Genomic DNA, 16,561 nt, shown 5'->3' with positions numbered 1-16,561 from the left:
TGAACTTAGCAATGATAAACAAGTACTAGTAGGACCATATGCATTAAACTTGTGCATATTACACAAGTTGGAGAGCAGCTTCTGATCATGGCCAAGCAGCATGGATAACTAGAAGCACTGCACAACATCCACGCTCATAAAAGGTGCACAATAGAATGAGTAGCATCACCTAAGTACCTTAAGTAATGAAAAGTTGGCTCAGCATGCAAAATGGAATTTAGTTTCATGCACCTGGGTGTTACACACAGGTGCAAACTAATTTATGATGAATGGGAATGTGGTTAAAATTTAAAAATTACAGAACTCTGTAAGACAAATAAGAAAAGTCAAACTTCCTCTCTGCAAACAAGAAACAAAACAGCCTTAAACTAACTAATGCAAGGTGTAAACTTACTTCATGACACTCACCCAGTTAACTACTTGGCTGAAAACTTCTTAATCAGCCCCACCCAATTGATACATAATTACAAAAAGTAACCCTCACATACAAATCTCACTGGAAAAATTAACTGGCCTATCAATAACAACTGAAGAGATGACAGCCTCAGAAAACAAAAGGTTAAAAATACTTACAATTAGTTCTGCTACTGCAAAGCCAGAGATCCTGAAGACAAAGGTAAGCCATAGATAACTACCTGGTAAGATGTAGATATCACACATCACTGAGAAGTGGAAATAATGTAGAAAAAGAATTCAAAGGAAGGAATTAAAGAGTTATTGGACTCACAATAGAAATATCAATGAAAATGGGCAATTATGTTGGTGAGGAAAGTCTAGAGAAAAGGTAATTACCAAGCACTTGGGGCTCTTCTGTCAGTTTAACACAAAAATAAGGACACATTACTGTATATGAGTGACGAGATAAAATTGTATAAGAAAGATAACACTACATACTTATTTTGAAGTCAAATCTATAATGAAGAAACACCCAAATGTGTTCAAGATGTTTTGGCTTTCAGTTACTAATTAAGCAAAGAAAATTACTTGAATATTACAGAGAAGTAAACTATATAGAAACCAAATCATAAGGAAAAGAGTGCTATTAAAAAAAATCTTGTGCAAACTTCAGTCTGAACTACGCATTTCTACTTCACCAATTAGAAGGCAACTTAAGAGGATTTCCATTCCTGAGAAAAAAAAAAGGGTAGACCAATTCAACTCTTGACAGTAACATGATAAAACTAAAACCAATCTTACCTGAAGGTACAACTGATATAAACATAAAAAGTTAAAAGGTACAGTGTATACATGATGTGAAATGATAAGAGGTACAGCATCTATTAACAGTATAAAACATAAAGGACACAAAAAGAAATTTTAAAAAATTCTTACAACTTTATTCCAGTAGACCAAAGCCTTACAAAAAGAATGTTTATAGTTTTCTACAGAATACCATAACCCTTCTGAAATCTAAGGCTACTACAAGTTACCATCATTCTTCTTTGTTCTTGGAACCACCCTTCTTCTTTTTCTTTGCAGCCTCTTCTTCAATTGGAGCTGGGAACTTGAAAGGAATCAATTCCTTGTATTCTGGAACAAAAAATTGCTTAATGTGAATGCATTATACAACCAAAAACCCCAAAATTGATGTAAATCACAATTTAATAAAATTAATATTAATATGCAAAACCACCACAACTCTTAATGCTTTATTGAAATATTTAATTTTTATTGTGATAGAATTCTGTTGAAATTACACCATCACTGAAAAGTTAGGACTTCTTACTAAAATACTTTTCAATGTAAGCAAGAAAACAATTAAAAGTCTATGGATGAGTAATTTCAGGGCCATAAGCCAAGATCAACTTTATAACGTGAACTCTTCATTTTCTTCCACATGGTTTACCATCGTGTCTTTATGAAAAAAATAGTTTAAACTATGGCCTAATATTTACTCCATCAGACTGCCATTAACACCATGGTAACATTATTTTTGTTGGCATAGTATACAGTATTACCTAAAAAGTATGTGCACATTCAAGCCTTGGTGTGTACAATATAGTCTTTCAATATTTTCTTGATAATAATTAATAAACAATACCTGGTTATTAAAATGTGGTAATAGGAATAAGTTCCTTCTCATCACATGTCCAAACCATCTCAATCTTTAAGATCTAAGTCTTTTTCTTCAGACTCTGGGCACCAAAATCTCTCCACTAATTCCTCATAAGTAAAATATTCTTCCAAATGTGCTCTGGTCATGAATTTTAGCTTTCTATGGTCATATGTTTTCAAAATTATCTATTTTCCAGCATGGTGAAATCATAGAAATTTCAAACTAACATTTAACAGTGGAAGTCAAACATTATCTACAGTGAGCCACAATAAAGTTCTTTCTACATGTAGTTAGGAACAAATTGTGTTGCAGGAGTTGGAGGATATTGGAATAATGAGGTTGTGGAAATCCAGCAATGCTGGTTATCACCCATGTTTCTGCTCCATAGAGTAGTAAAGACCGATCTTTTACTTTTGCTCTCTCTACTATTAGGACATTTTTATTTTCCAGTATAGTTATATCTCTCTACTTCAACAATATTGCAGCTACTCTCTTTCCTACCGGTCTCCACTCTAACTCCTGCTTCATAGATTAGTGTAACCCTTAGTAACAGATAAGCTCCTTCCAAAACCAGCCCATCTATCACAATAGAGTTCTCTACTCCCCAATCATCTCTTATTTGCTCTTGTAATACATTCTGGACATAGAAAATCTCATTTTTATTTTGTAATCCTGAGAACCTTTTTTTAAGCCATCTGTTACATTTATTATAAAGTACCTATGTAACACCTTTCCTACAACAGCCACTTTCCGAAGTGTACTTTTTCCTATGCTTCCTTTCATTCACCATTTTTTCCTTGCTTTACTTACTGTTTATTTTCAGTTTCCTCTCTATTCCATTCTTCAGACTTTTGAACATTTCCACGACCTTTTCCCTAGATTCTGCTGTTAACACGATATCTAAATAAAGCAGCTTCCAAAGGGCCCTTTTCTGCACACCTTTGTAGCTTCTACCATCATTATGATAAACAGCAAAAGGCCCAGCAATGATCCTTGATGGATCATATCTTACATTCTTCTGCTACATTTTCCACTTTCTTTACTCTAGATCAAGTGCTATTGTAAAGTAACATCAAAAGCTCAGCAAGTGTTTCTATTACCCACTGCTTTTATAATATCCATTTAATTATTTGTCTCAGTAATGTCAAATGTCTTTTCAAGACGTTATTTTTCTTGAAGTTGTGAAGTTTCCTATTACAAAGATGGCTTTTGTTGTTGAAGTCAAAAACACCATTATGAATTTGAATTATTTTTCTCATTCCTTCCTTCAGCACCTTTACCAATATTCTAAAACCATGCTCGAGTACATTCCTTGTTCCTTTACACAACAATACTTTTTTACTATTTTTCTGGTCCAAACTCTTCCCTTCTCGGGTTTTCACAAGGCTACAGTTTGTGGAATAATGAATTATGAATTTTGAGCTCTAGAGACAAGCACTGTAACTCTTTAAGCCTTTCACCATTTCATGGAAAAATCGGAGTAATAATCAATGGAAAGCAGGATGAAGAGATCCAGAATATGAAAAATGAAGTAAAATGAGGGTGCTGCTAGGGCCTGAAGGTATGCTATGAACACTTTCATAATACCTACAGGGCTCCATGTTAGGTGCACTAACTGAATTAACACTTAAGGAGAGAGAACATGGAATGAAAGTGATATAATTACCCAATTATCAAATCATGCCAGCATTTCACATTAAAGCTAAAACAGGTTTTGGCATAGGAAAAACCTATTTTTGGTAGTCGCTGTTGGGTCCTCAAAGGATTTACCCTTCATGGTGTGCGCCAGAGCCCCATGGTGACAAGACTAATATCAAAGAAATATCTTTTAACCTGGTCTTGAAGCCGAGTATTATGCCATAATGATAAACCCTATGACACGTGATACGAGAATAATGGACTCAAAGACAAGAAGGCATTTTGTCTTGTCTTCAGCATAACTATACCCAGTTTTCCTACATCAAGACTGCAAAAGTGACTATTGCTCATGCGCATCGGCCAACTTTTTTTATGATCGGGCCAATTAAAAGACCAAGAATCATTATGTACTCTGTTGGTCAACGCAGGATGAACCTTGACCCAAATCCCATGGCTTTTTGTCACGAAAGTGGTAGGGTTTTGAAGACTCAACAGCAACTACCAAAAATAAGTTTTTCCTATGTCAAAACCTGTTTTTTTTTTATAGTGTAGTCGCTGTTTTGTCCTCAAAGGAGCATTACAAAGAAACTGACAGGTGATGAGAACCATAGGCTCCCAAAATTTACATCCCAAGTATTTCAAAATTAAAACTATCATCTCTGGTCCGAGGTCAAGCCACAATTTTCAGTAAAAAGGAGAGAATGGAACTAAATGATTAGATATACTTTTAGCGTAAAGTTCTATGGTGACTTAACTAAGCATACTGGGTATGGTTGCAATCTTGAAGCACCTTCCCAGCTATAATCAACATGCCCATCCATTAGGGAGACCCCTGGTTTTCTGTTGTAGTGTCTATAGGGTCAGGACTAACCATACCACCTACTGATACACAGTGCAGTTGAATTTATTCCAGCTCATGGCAGTAGTGATTGAAGAATACTGACTCTAATGATCACCCAGTACATTCAAGAGACCTCTTCGAAAGATACATGTCTGAAGAAGGCCATAGATGTACTACTTACTTTCCTAATATCATGTGATCTAGGCAAGGAATTTGGGTTAGCCTTTTTAATGAGGGACACTAAAATTATTCTTAGCCCTTGTAGAGAGAGTGGTTTGTTCGTGCAAGGGTGTAGAAAAATCAGACCTTCGGAAATATTTGCCGTGACCTCTAGGTAGACCTTTAGTGCATGAACTGGGCATCATGATCTGTCTGCTAAATTGATACTTGCCATCTGGAGAGAAAGTGCACACTGAGGCATCTCGCCAAAGATTATCGGCATCAGAGTGGGATTTTTTAGTCTCTGTTACATTTTGGTCGTAAGACTCATAACCTGAATTGGGCAATTTGTTCGCTCCAGTTGGGTTTCTACTCTTAATTCTTGTTTGGGCAGATTTGGTTTCAACTCTCCCTATTTTATTGCAAGATGCAAGATGTTTACATTTTGGTGTACTCATTACTGACTTATTTCTTCAATTTCTTGTCCAGAATCATGCAGTATGTCCTTTATCTGTTGCTATTCACTGGCAAAGGCATCTTTGATGTTACTCATTATTTCTTTACGGAACTGATCAAATACTGCAAACTGTGGATCCCTTTTGGGGAAGCCTGCATAACCTGACTGAATATCTACAGCTGAGCTGCAGCTGCCTGTTCCCCATGGGGCAGGCAGAAGTCCTGGGTGAATTACTATGACCCTCTGAAATTGTTGCCATTTCCATTGGGTTCACATGGATCCTTATATCCCTTTTGGGGGAAGGATCCTGATCAGCTTCCGAAAGCTGATGGGAGATTGATTTACTTCCATAATGTTTCCCCCATGGCTAGTTGAAATTTGTGTCCCTGATCCTTCTGGATTTAGCAAGGATCTTTCAGTATCCATGATTCCTGGAGGAAATATAAGATCTCGGTGCTTCAATATGAGGAGCACTGGCTGTGAACACTTAATCGTGTGTTGACCAGAGTAATGGTCCATTATACTCTATCATGTGTCATAGTGTTTATCATTATGGCATAATACCCAGCCAGCTCCAGCTACAAGACCAGGCTAAAAGATATTTCTTTGATATTAGTCTAGTCACCATGGGGTGCTGGCACACACCATGGAGGGTAAACCCTTTGAGGACAAAACAGCGACTATGCTATAAAAAATATAATTATCAATTAAAAATAATACAAAAATTTTCCGTCTATATCTTTAACACTTTTCTAAGAACTTTTCAAAACATACCTTTAGGCATATATTCCTTAATAGCTTCTGGAACAGCAATACCTTCTTCAGTCTGAAAATTCTCGAGCAATGCACAAATCACGCGAGTAGTGGCACACATTGTAGCATTCAACATGTGAACATACTCAACCTGTAATATACAAAGCAACAGGTAAATTAAGAGAACATGAACATGTGATCATGACAAGCAAAACTGACAGACATCCATATATACAAAAGAAGAAAGTACAGGCATTGTATGTATATCTACACCACATTCTTTTCAAACAAAAAATATAGCTTACAGCAGCATTCATCTTCTTTGTTGCTCCAAAGCGAACCTTCAACCTCCTGGACTGGTAATCAAGGCAGTTGGAGCAAGAAACAAGCTCCCTATAAGCATCTGAAATACAGTGTATGCCACTGAGATAAATGAAGTTACTTTTGGTATGGTAAATCTTTTTATAAAATTATCAAAGCTCCATAATAACTGCATCACTCTAATAATTGATATAGAATAACCATTTACCTATAAGTTACATAGATAGTTTTAGTATTTGTTGGTAAAGTAAAAATATATACCGTATATACTCGCGTATCATGTGACTTTTGAAGACCTAATTTTGGAGCTAATTTTAAGGGGGTCGCATCATACATGAGATATAAAATTCGAGTATGTAATAATCACATATTATTATTGTATGATAAAATACAAACATAATGGATATGCATATTTTCCTAGATCTTTTAAAAAGTTATGCTTTACTTCACTGCATCCAATAATATCATATGTATTTTCATATTACTATTTGTTTGTATTATAAAATACAAACATAGCAATCAATGTTTTGGTTTGGAAATCAGCTGAGGGCGATTGCAAGGTAAGTTTGTTTTGCTGTATTGAACTCAAATCAGAGTGACTTTGTTGCTTCTCGTTAGGGCAGATGAATCTGAAGATACTCTATTTATATGGGACAAGGTTATTTTACGTTATACGAAGTGTTTTCAAGTCGAAATATCACTTAAAAACATATAGTTTGTGAATGAAATTTAGTTATTTTTTTCGTTTGTAGATGGCACTGAGGGCATGTTTATTGCGTAAACAAAAATCAACAGATTCTGTGTGATATTTTCACTTGATCTCATCAGAATACTGCAAGCTTTATGTATTTAGTTTTGATTAAAACACGTTTCTCTCAAATTCTGTTTACGGTCGGGTTTGATGGTACTATACCGAAGTTTACTTTTTCATCCACGTTGCCAATGCATGATAATAGTCGTTAGCGGATCAACATTCTTTCCTCAACTTCAGCTAAAACTTACGAATTAAATTTAGCAGCATATGCCCTTGCCAATCTTTTCTCCATAGCGAGTAAGGATATAGTAATGTATAAATATATCAGTCATATTCCCCTTAACGTCATTTGTAACATAACTTCGGTAATTTTCTACTACCGTACGGTGGTTGAAATGCAAGCAAAAAAGCTTTTGTTAACAGATTCAGTTGTTCATAGCAAATCAGCTGTTTCTGGCAGTATGCATTTTCAAAACAAGTATAGCATTACTAACAATACTTTTGACATTCTCTTTTACTTTTTTAAACTTGACTAGAAGATGGGATATTAGCGAGATGGAGGAAAAGGAGTTAGCCTAACTAAAAAATGGAATAGATAAGGAAGAGAAAAAGAGGTTATCCTATTGTTATTTGGTCTTGTAAATTTAACTTGCAAGATACGTGATAAAATCATTTTTTAAGAGTGAAAATTTGGGGGTCGCATGATATGCGAGATTGCGTGTTACATGACTATATACGGTATGAGCTAAATGCAAGTGAATATTTTCCATGAAATTACTTTTAAAAGGGTTAATAAACATACTTTGTAGTCTGTAAGGAAATAGATAATTTCTTCTGGTTTCTGTACGGTATAGTTTAAAATTTCTTGTAAATCACTGTAGATCACAATTTGGTACTTTCTACATATTGTAAAGTTTAGGAAAAATAGTGATGCCATTATGCTACAAATTAACCTATAAATAAATTATTCTTTACTCTCAATATAACTAAAAATGTAATGGATATTAACTTTTTTTTTTTTTTTTTTTTTTCCATCATCATATTTCAAGAATGTGTACTATCATAACATTTCTCTGGATTACTAATTATGTCATGAAACAAGATATATAAATATCAATGTTTCCTATACACCAAATTAATTTTTCAGCACAACCCTAAAACTTGTATACAGCCATCGTTTGCAGTCTTCATTAGTCCAGACATACTACAGTCTTCTGTTTTACAGACAGAAGTGGGGTTCCTTCTGTGTAGATTCCACCTGAACATTTAGTACCCATCAGTCCCTGCCTTACTTTCCCATATTAGGCTGCCAAATGAGCAAGGGTACATTAAAAGAATAAAAAGAATATTCTGCTTTAATAAGGCCCCAGAATAGATATTGTAGCTTCAAACAGTAATTTAACTGATAAAAGTGGAACATCGCTCAACACAGCTCTGACCAAGACAGATAGGACTCACAAAGGCCTAGTGGCTGAAAAGGTTAACTAAAGCAAAACAAAATAAAAAATCAATGTATAGCGTACAAAAGAAAAATGCATTGAAAGCATACTATCAAAGATTAAAAAATACTTGCTCATGAACACATACTGTAGTTGGAAAGAACCAGTGAAAAAATACTAAATTAAAGATATACAACTTAAGTAAACTAGGGTGAATAGACACTGACTCCATTCTTACCGAGTTAACTAACATATTACAGTCAAACCTCTGTTTTCATACACCACTCTTTTTGTACGTTTCGGTTTTCGTAGACCTTTTTGACGAAATTTTGTCTAAGTTATTGTACGTTTCCTGTTTTCGTACACATGCTCCATCCAGGGCCTAGCACGTAACCCAGCCCCGAATGAACCACCCAAACAAAGCATCTGTTTTCTCTTGTGACCCATTCTGGCTTTATTTCTCACTGAACAAGCATCTCCGTGCCAGTAGTCCGCATCACCACATGTGTTTGTTGTGTTTTGTGCTACTTTTGCCATAATAAGTCATTGCACAGTAGCCATCATAGGGCAAAGAAAGCTGCAAGTGCCACCCCTTAAGTAAATATGATCATAAATACAATGGAATTCAAGAAAGAACTTCTAGCTAAGTATGAAAGTGTTGCACTTGTAGCTATCTCACTAGGATGTACGGCAAGTCGGTGTCGACAATCAGCTCTATCATAGCAAAGAAATATGAAATCAAGGCAGCTGATGATGCAAAAGGGGTCACATAATTATTGAAACAGTGATTGCAACTAGTGGAAGATGTTGAGAAGCTGTTGGCGTGGATCACTAAAAACAGTTAGTGGTGGATAGCGTGTCTGAAGCGATCATTTGTGAGAAAGTTAGGATGTTGCATGCTGATTTAAGTAAGAAAATGCCAGAAATGAGTGATGCTCTTGGTGATTTCAAGGCCAGCAGAGGCTGGTTTGAAAAATTCAGAAAGCATACAGGCATCCATATGGCATGGGGAGGCTGCGAGCTCTGATAAACATGCCGCCAAAGAATTCATTGGCGAATTCAGAGTATCTTAAGGCTGAAGGATTCCTCCCACAACAGGTCTTCAGTTGTGTTGAGACAGACCTGTTTTGGAAAAAAAAAATGCCAAAATAGTTCTACATCTCACAGGAGGAACGTTCATTGCCAGGCCACAAGCCTATGAAGAGTAGGCTAACACTCTTGGTCGGTGGGAATGCCAGTGGGGATTTCAAAGTGAAGCCCCTACTTGTGTATCACTCTGAAACTTCCAGTGAAACTTCCAGTGTTCATGAAAAACAATATCATACAGAATAAATTGCCTGTGATGTGGAAGGCCAATAAAAAGGCATGGGTCACAAGACAAATTTTCTTTGAGTGGGTCAATGAAATCTTTGGCCAGTGTGAAAAAAAACCTGCAAGAAAATCAATTGCCTCCTAAGTGCCTCCTGTAATGGACAATGGTCCTGCACATCCTTTTGGCTTGGAAGACTAGTTGCTGGATGAATTTAGATTCATCACAGTGAAGTTCTTGCCCCTTAATACCAATCCTCTCATTCAGCCCATGGACCAACAGATCATTTCAAACTTCAAGAAACTCTACACCAAGGCAGATTCAAAGGTGCTTTAAAGTGACCTCAGACACTGAATTGACCCTAAGAGAGTTCTGGAAGGATCACTTCAATATCTTCAACTGCATAACCCTTATAGCTAAGGCTTGGCAGGGAGTGACTTCCAGGGCAATGAACTCTGGCTGGAGAAAATTGTGGCCAGTATTACCTCGAGAAGGATTTTGAAGGGTTTGAGGCTGACCCCGATGACCCTACACCTATTGTGAAGTCTATTGTGTCTCTGGGGATGTCCATGGGCTTGGATGTGGAAGAGTTAACCACTGAGGAGCTGCAAGATCTTCGGCAGGAACAGCAACAGACAGCAGATGAGGAATCCAAGGAGGAGGAAGAGAGAGAGGGGATAGAGTACCTAATTCAGTGATTAAAGAAATGTTTGCTAAGTGGAGTGATGTCAAAAAATTTGTTAAGACATACCACCCTAACAAAAACATTGTAATCCGTGTCTCTAACAAGTTTAATGACAGCGCTTTTTATCATTTTTAGCAGATATTGGGAGACATCAAAAACAAATGTCTCTGGACAGTTTTGTTACTTGGCAGGGCTTCCGTGACTCTCAAGCTGGTCCTAGTACCAGTAAAAAACGAAGTTGGGAAGTAACCTCTGACAGTGCCACTAAAAAACATAGAGAAGTAACCCAAGATAGGAACATGATACCTTAAGTCCTTCTGTAGGGGGATTCCCCTTCCAAACCGTAACCTCTCCTCTCCCCTCCTATTTTTTAAAAATATATTGGGGGTCTGAAACACATTAATAATATTTACATTATTCCTTATGGGAATTATTGCTTCACTTTTACTACGTTTTGGATATCGTAGGTGGTTCCAAAAAGGATTATGTACAAAAACCGAGGTACCACTGTACTTCCTTACCAGTGCTCACAAATGAATACCAACAATAAATTATAACAAACTCTCTTAACAGTCCTTGTGTGAGCAGTATGGGAAAAGATGTTCAGGGTCTAGATGAGTTAATGTTGAGATGGCTACCACACTTCTGTCTTAGACTAAAGATGGCAGTGTGTATGAGCACTCAAAGACCACAAATGTGGGATGTATACAATTAATGTTGAAAAAAACTGGTTGAGTCATCACAATGTATGAGATTTGCAACTCTATCCCATCACAAAAAATATATTCTGTTTTAAAACTGCACCACAATTTGAGTATACAAAATCTTGATCAGTTGCTCAATATAATAAACAAGAACTTACTTGACCCTGGAAAATATGCCTCCAAATCTAACTTCTTAGCAGCTGCGTTATTCAGTTCCCCAGATACAATGTTAACAACTCGATAGGGAAGACCCAAGGCCTTGCACAAGTTCTCAGCATTGGAGATCATTTCATCCATCATCTTCCATGACTCGTTATCATGAGGTGATGTTAAACAAAACTGTTCTACCTTTTGGAAGAAAAAGTAAAATTTCATTTACATAAAAAAAAAACTTGAAAAACATTGGTCATGCTTCAGATATGAAAAATAACTTTAGTCTAAATTCATTTACTTTTGACCAAAGCACAAAAACATACACAAATAATAAGGAACACAGTAAAGATAAACTTTATGAATTTTTCCATTGACAAAATGAGCTTTACATGCTCTTGACTGCACTTCTGCAATAGTGGAGAAAATTGCTGTAGAACCCCAGTCCTTGATGTATTAGAACTCGACTTGATCAGATTTAGACGCAAAATTTCATATAAATAATACGTACATCGGAGCTCGAACAAAAAAACCGGAATCCAACCTGGTGAACCATGTAATTTTTGTAAACTAAAGTGTTTCGGTCAGTTGCCACTAGTTGGCATTGTTAATGACATTGTTGTTTAAAGCCAGCTCACTCAGCTGCTATTGTTTTGAGCAAGTATGTACATACTTGTAAAGGAATATTTCCTTACTTTTCGTAGCTTTCTGAACTGTCTTTTAATTCAATCACATGTCCCAAGACAGCCATTGCAGACAAGCAGAGGAGGAAAATGGTAAGAGCTACAATTGAACTTAAGGAGGAGATTATTGAAAAGTAGGAAAGAGGCATGTGTGTGACTGATTTAGCAACTTATTTTGATATCTAATTAATTTACTATAATAATTAGGCTTTTTTATCAATGTTTTATTATGAGCAACAAGTTTTGTGCCTTTACATTACAGTACATACTATGCCTAGTCTAGCCTATGGAGCTCAGTCAACCATCAGTAATATGGCCGCATTGGACATAGGCCAGCTTTTTATGCAATATACATTTAAAAATAAAAAAAAGTCTGTCTAATACATTGTTATTCAACTCTGAACTTATTAAACCCTTTAACACCGATTGAACGTATTAAACGTTGATATAAATTGTCTATTGAGTGCCGATTGGACGTATGGTACGTCGATATAAAAAAAGTTTAAAAAATTTGCGGGAAAATAGTTATAGGCCTACTAGGCAAAAACTTTTGAATCACGTGCCTTGGGGGATGCTGGGAGCTCACGGATCAAGGTGTTGTTTAGTTTACAATCGTTACGCAGGCGCGCAACCGCGAATTTCTTTCTTCTCGCACTAAGAAGTATCAGCGCCACATCTCAGAAATTATTTCGTCAATTTGACATAATTTTTGCTCCATTTTATATTAGCCGTTACATGGAGTATTATATATGAAAATGTGCGCAATTTTGTGTAGAATACAACAAAAAACAACTCATGGTTGTAGCTTTTATCAGTTTTGAAATATTTTCACATAAATAACAATAAGTGCCAAAATTTCAACCTTCGGTCAACTTTGACTCTAACGAAATGGTTGAAAAATGCAATTGTAAGCTAAAACTCTTATATTCTAGTAATGTTCAATCATTTACCATCATTTTGCAATAAATTGGAAGTCTCTAGCACAATATTTCTATTTATGGTGAATTTATGAAAAAACTGTTTCCTTACGTCTGGGCGGTAACTCTTCCGAAAAAATCATAAATTTTTTTGTCCGATTGTCATAATGTTTGCACCATTTTAAATTAACCGTTAAAGTTTTATATATGGAAATGTGTGCAATTTCATGTAAAATACAACTAAAAACAACACATGGTTGTAGCTTTTATCAGTTTTGAAATAATTTCATATAAATAACGATAAATAGAAAAAATTCGTCCTTCGGTGAACTTTGACTCGACCGAAACGGTAAAAAAGCGTAATTGTAAGCTAAAACTCTTTCATTCTAGTAATATTCAATCATTTACCTTTATTTTGCAACAAATTGGAAGTCTCGAGCACAATATTTCGATTTATGGTGAATTTATGGGAAAAAAAAAAAAATTTTTTTCCTTACGTCCGCGCAGTAACTCTTCCGAAAAAAATCAGAAATTTGTTCGCCCGACTGTCGTAATATTTGTACCATTTTGAATTAGCCGTTACATAAAGTTTTATATATGAAAATGTGCGCAATTCTATGTAGAATACAACAAAAAACAACCCATGGTTGTATCCTTTATTAGTTTTGAAATATTTTTATATAAATAACGATAAGTGCCAAAATTTCAACCTTCGGTCAACTTTGACTCGACCGAAATGGTCGAAAAACGCAATTGTGAGGTAAAACTCTTACATTCTATTAATATTCAATCATTTACCTTTATTTTGCAACAAATTGGAAGTCTCTAGCACAATATTTCGATTTATGGTGAATTTATGAAATAAACTTTTTCCTTATGTCCGCGCGGTAACTCTTCCAAAAAAATCATAAATTTTATTGTCCGATTGTCGTAATGTTTGCACCATTTTAAATTAGCCGTTACATAGTTTTATACATAAAAATGTGTGCAATTTCATGTAGAATACAACAAATATATAACAACCCATGGTTGTAGCTTTTATCAGTTTTGAAATATTTTCATATAAATAACGATAAATAGAAAAAATTCGTCCTTCGGTCAACTTTAACTCGACCGAAATAGTCGAAAACTGCAATTGTAAGCTACAACACTTAGTCTAGTAATATTCAATCAATTACCTTCATTTTGCAACAAACGGGAAGTCTCTAGCACAGTATTTCGATTTATGGTGAATTTTTTAAAACAGCTTTTTTTTTTACATCCGCGCGTTACAAATTCATGAATCATTTTGTGATAACATTTTATCTGTGTTGCCTTGATCGTTTTACAATGTGTTATATACCAAAATGATCGCAATTTAGTGTACAATACAAAAAAAAAAATAACTTTAGCTTTACCCGTTTTGCTCACAGCGCGATTTGTATACAATTATATATGAAATTTTTTTCATGCTGTCATATATCCCAATATTTATATATGATAATATTTTTTTCATTTCTGATAGTTGCAAACTAAACTTCAGGCAATGACAATAAAAGGAGCCAAAAATGAACTCTTAATCTTGAAAACTAAGCGTGCTGTGATTTTTTGAGGAAAAAAAAAAAAAAAAAAAAAAAAAAAAAAAAAAAAAAAATAAAAAAAAAAAAAAAATCTGCTTCGGGCGCTCACATTGTTCGAACGCCGCCGGCATACGGGAGACGATTTTTAAAATACCGCTTCGGCGTTTAAGGGTTAATTGTAATTTAAGTGTAATATTTTGTATAAAAAGGCAAGGTTATGATAATAAGTGATGGTCACAAATGGATTAATCCATTTTCAGTTATTTCTTATGGCAAAAGTTGATTCAGATTTCGATTGAATTGCATCAGATTTCGATTGAATTGCATCTCAACGCTTCTTCTAGAACGGATTGGCGTCAAGGTCTAAGGTTCTACTCTGCTGGCTACGAGAGTCCTAAAAACTACTAAAAGTGGAAAGGAACCTTTCACATCTGCTTATATCTACTATATTACATTATCCAGAATAGCTACATCCACCTTCTTTAATGCATAGAGGAAAACCATTACCACTGTTCTCTATTGCATACTTTGACAACTGTAAAATAGTAATAATTCTTGATTTAATAAAACATTTATGCCTATCTTCTTGACAGCAAAGTAAATTGCCAAATTATAATATGAGCCAAATAGATAGCAAATGAAAATAGTATAAGATGCAGGAATTTATGGTGCTTTACATCCATTTCACTATCAACTTGCTATTAATTTCTAGATATATTCTTTGTTTACTCCTGAAAGCCAATGAACTGAGCAAGTTGTTCATACCTTATTATGAAATTTACATTAAATAAATTGTTTCAAGCGAAGGCACCATTGGATAGCATGCAAATACAAACAACGGATTTACCTTCTGGAACTGATGGACTCTGAAAATTCCCCTTGTATCACGGCCATGAGACCCAACTTCTTGACGGAAACAGTACGAGAGTCCAGCATATCTAAAATTAAATAACTCAAATTGAAAAAACGTCACTGTAAAATATGGTTAAATAACATGCAAAAAATTAACAAAGCTGCTGCAAATACTTCATATGTAAATATTGGCAGAAACAAAATGAAGGCTGTCTGCTAAATCATTCCTGATACTCTTTTTAGTGGGCAGGACAAGTCACCTGCACTGAACATTGGAAGTGCTGCAGGGGAATTTGAATTCTTACATAAAATCAGTTAATCATAAAAATTATCTTTATGAAAACGTATCAATTATGATTAACAGGTGGCAGGAAGAGGTCAATCTTCCTAATTTAACTGAGCAAAGCTGTGGAGAATATTCATGGCTGTTAGCACAAGATATGTAGAAGATTGAAAACTGAATATAAATGGGGCCATACATAAACAGTTACTTTTAGCTATTATACTTTGTCTTCAAGATATCACAATTTTAGTGTCTGAGGAATCTGAAAATTTGAAATATAGCTAATTGTGATTGATTGGTCTGTCATGATGCAAAAAGACCAATAAAATTTAATGTGAAGTAAAATATTTCATAACACACTTGTAAAAATACTCTCCTTCAAATCACTTCATCACATAGCAATGCAGAGGAGACCTGATAACACATGATATAAAACAAACTACCTGATAGGGAGTTGATCTGTGGGAATCCATTCATCTCTATGGAAGGCAGCAATAGGTTGTTCTGAGGTAGCTATCAAATACTTTTCATCTACCTGATCAGATCCAGGAACATCACCTTTTCCCAAAACCTACATAGAGAAAAAAGTTATTTTATTAACGGGGAATAAAGTTAAAAAAGTTAAGAAAGTAAAGCCAGTAGGAAATAATGACATAACTATGAGTTCTAAAAAATAATACAGAATTTGTGGATATTTCTCACTGGAAAATACTGGGAATAGGCGAATTTTCCGCGAATAATGTGGGTATATGTTTCAGAGAGAAATCCGCAAATACATAAGTCTGCGAATCCGGAGTGAGCAAATACTGGAGGGTCACTGTAAATACTATAAATAAAATTCCATAAAATATTAAAAAAAAACTACACGACACTACCTTAAGTGGCAAAAGTGTGAAAGATAAGGAAAACTGAGCATGATACTGGATGAAAAAGTAGAGCAGGTGAGGAGGAATAAATAACCAAGAGCTAAAACAACAATAATAAAACAGCCTGTCTTCATG

General features: G+C 35.1%; 1 protein-coding gene across 2 annotated transcripts in view; it reads right to left on the bottom strand.

The window, feature by feature from the left end:
• Nucleotides 1-1,315: 1,315 nt before the first annotated feature.
• Nucleotides 1,316-16,561, bottom strand: part of LOC135219169 (probable serine--tRNA ligase, cytoplasmic) — a 96,129-nt gene continuing 80,883 nt past the window's right edge. For both annotated transcript variants that reach the window (XM_064255702.1, XM_064255703.1), the window contains 6 exons: nucleotides 16,004-16,131; nucleotides 15,273-15,363; nucleotides 11,275-11,464; nucleotides 6,210-6,307; nucleotides 5,926-6,055; nucleotides 1,316-1,530 (listed from right to left, as the gene is read on the bottom strand). In XM_064255702.1, coding sequence (XP_064111772.1) covers nucleotides 1,433-1,530; nucleotides 5,926-6,055; nucleotides 6,210-6,307; nucleotides 11,275-11,464; nucleotides 15,273-15,363; nucleotides 16,004-16,131 — 735 coding nt within the window. In that variant the 3' untranslated portion in view covers nucleotides 1,316-1,432. The remainder of the gene's footprint in view (nucleotides 1,531-5,925; nucleotides 6,056-6,209; nucleotides 6,308-11,274; nucleotides 11,465-15,272; nucleotides 15,364-16,003; nucleotides 16,132-16,561) is intronic.

Source organism: Macrobrachium nipponense, chromosome 1 (assembly GCF_015104395.2).
Source record: "Macrobrachium nipponense isolate FS-2020 chromosome 1, ASM1510439v2, whole genome shotgun sequence".
NCBI lineage: Eukaryota > Metazoa > Arthropoda > Malacostraca > Decapoda > Palaemonidae > Macrobrachium > Macrobrachium nipponense.
The sequence above is the reverse complement of the archived record's forward strand: the minus strand, read 5'-3'. Positions and strand labels throughout refer to the sequence as shown.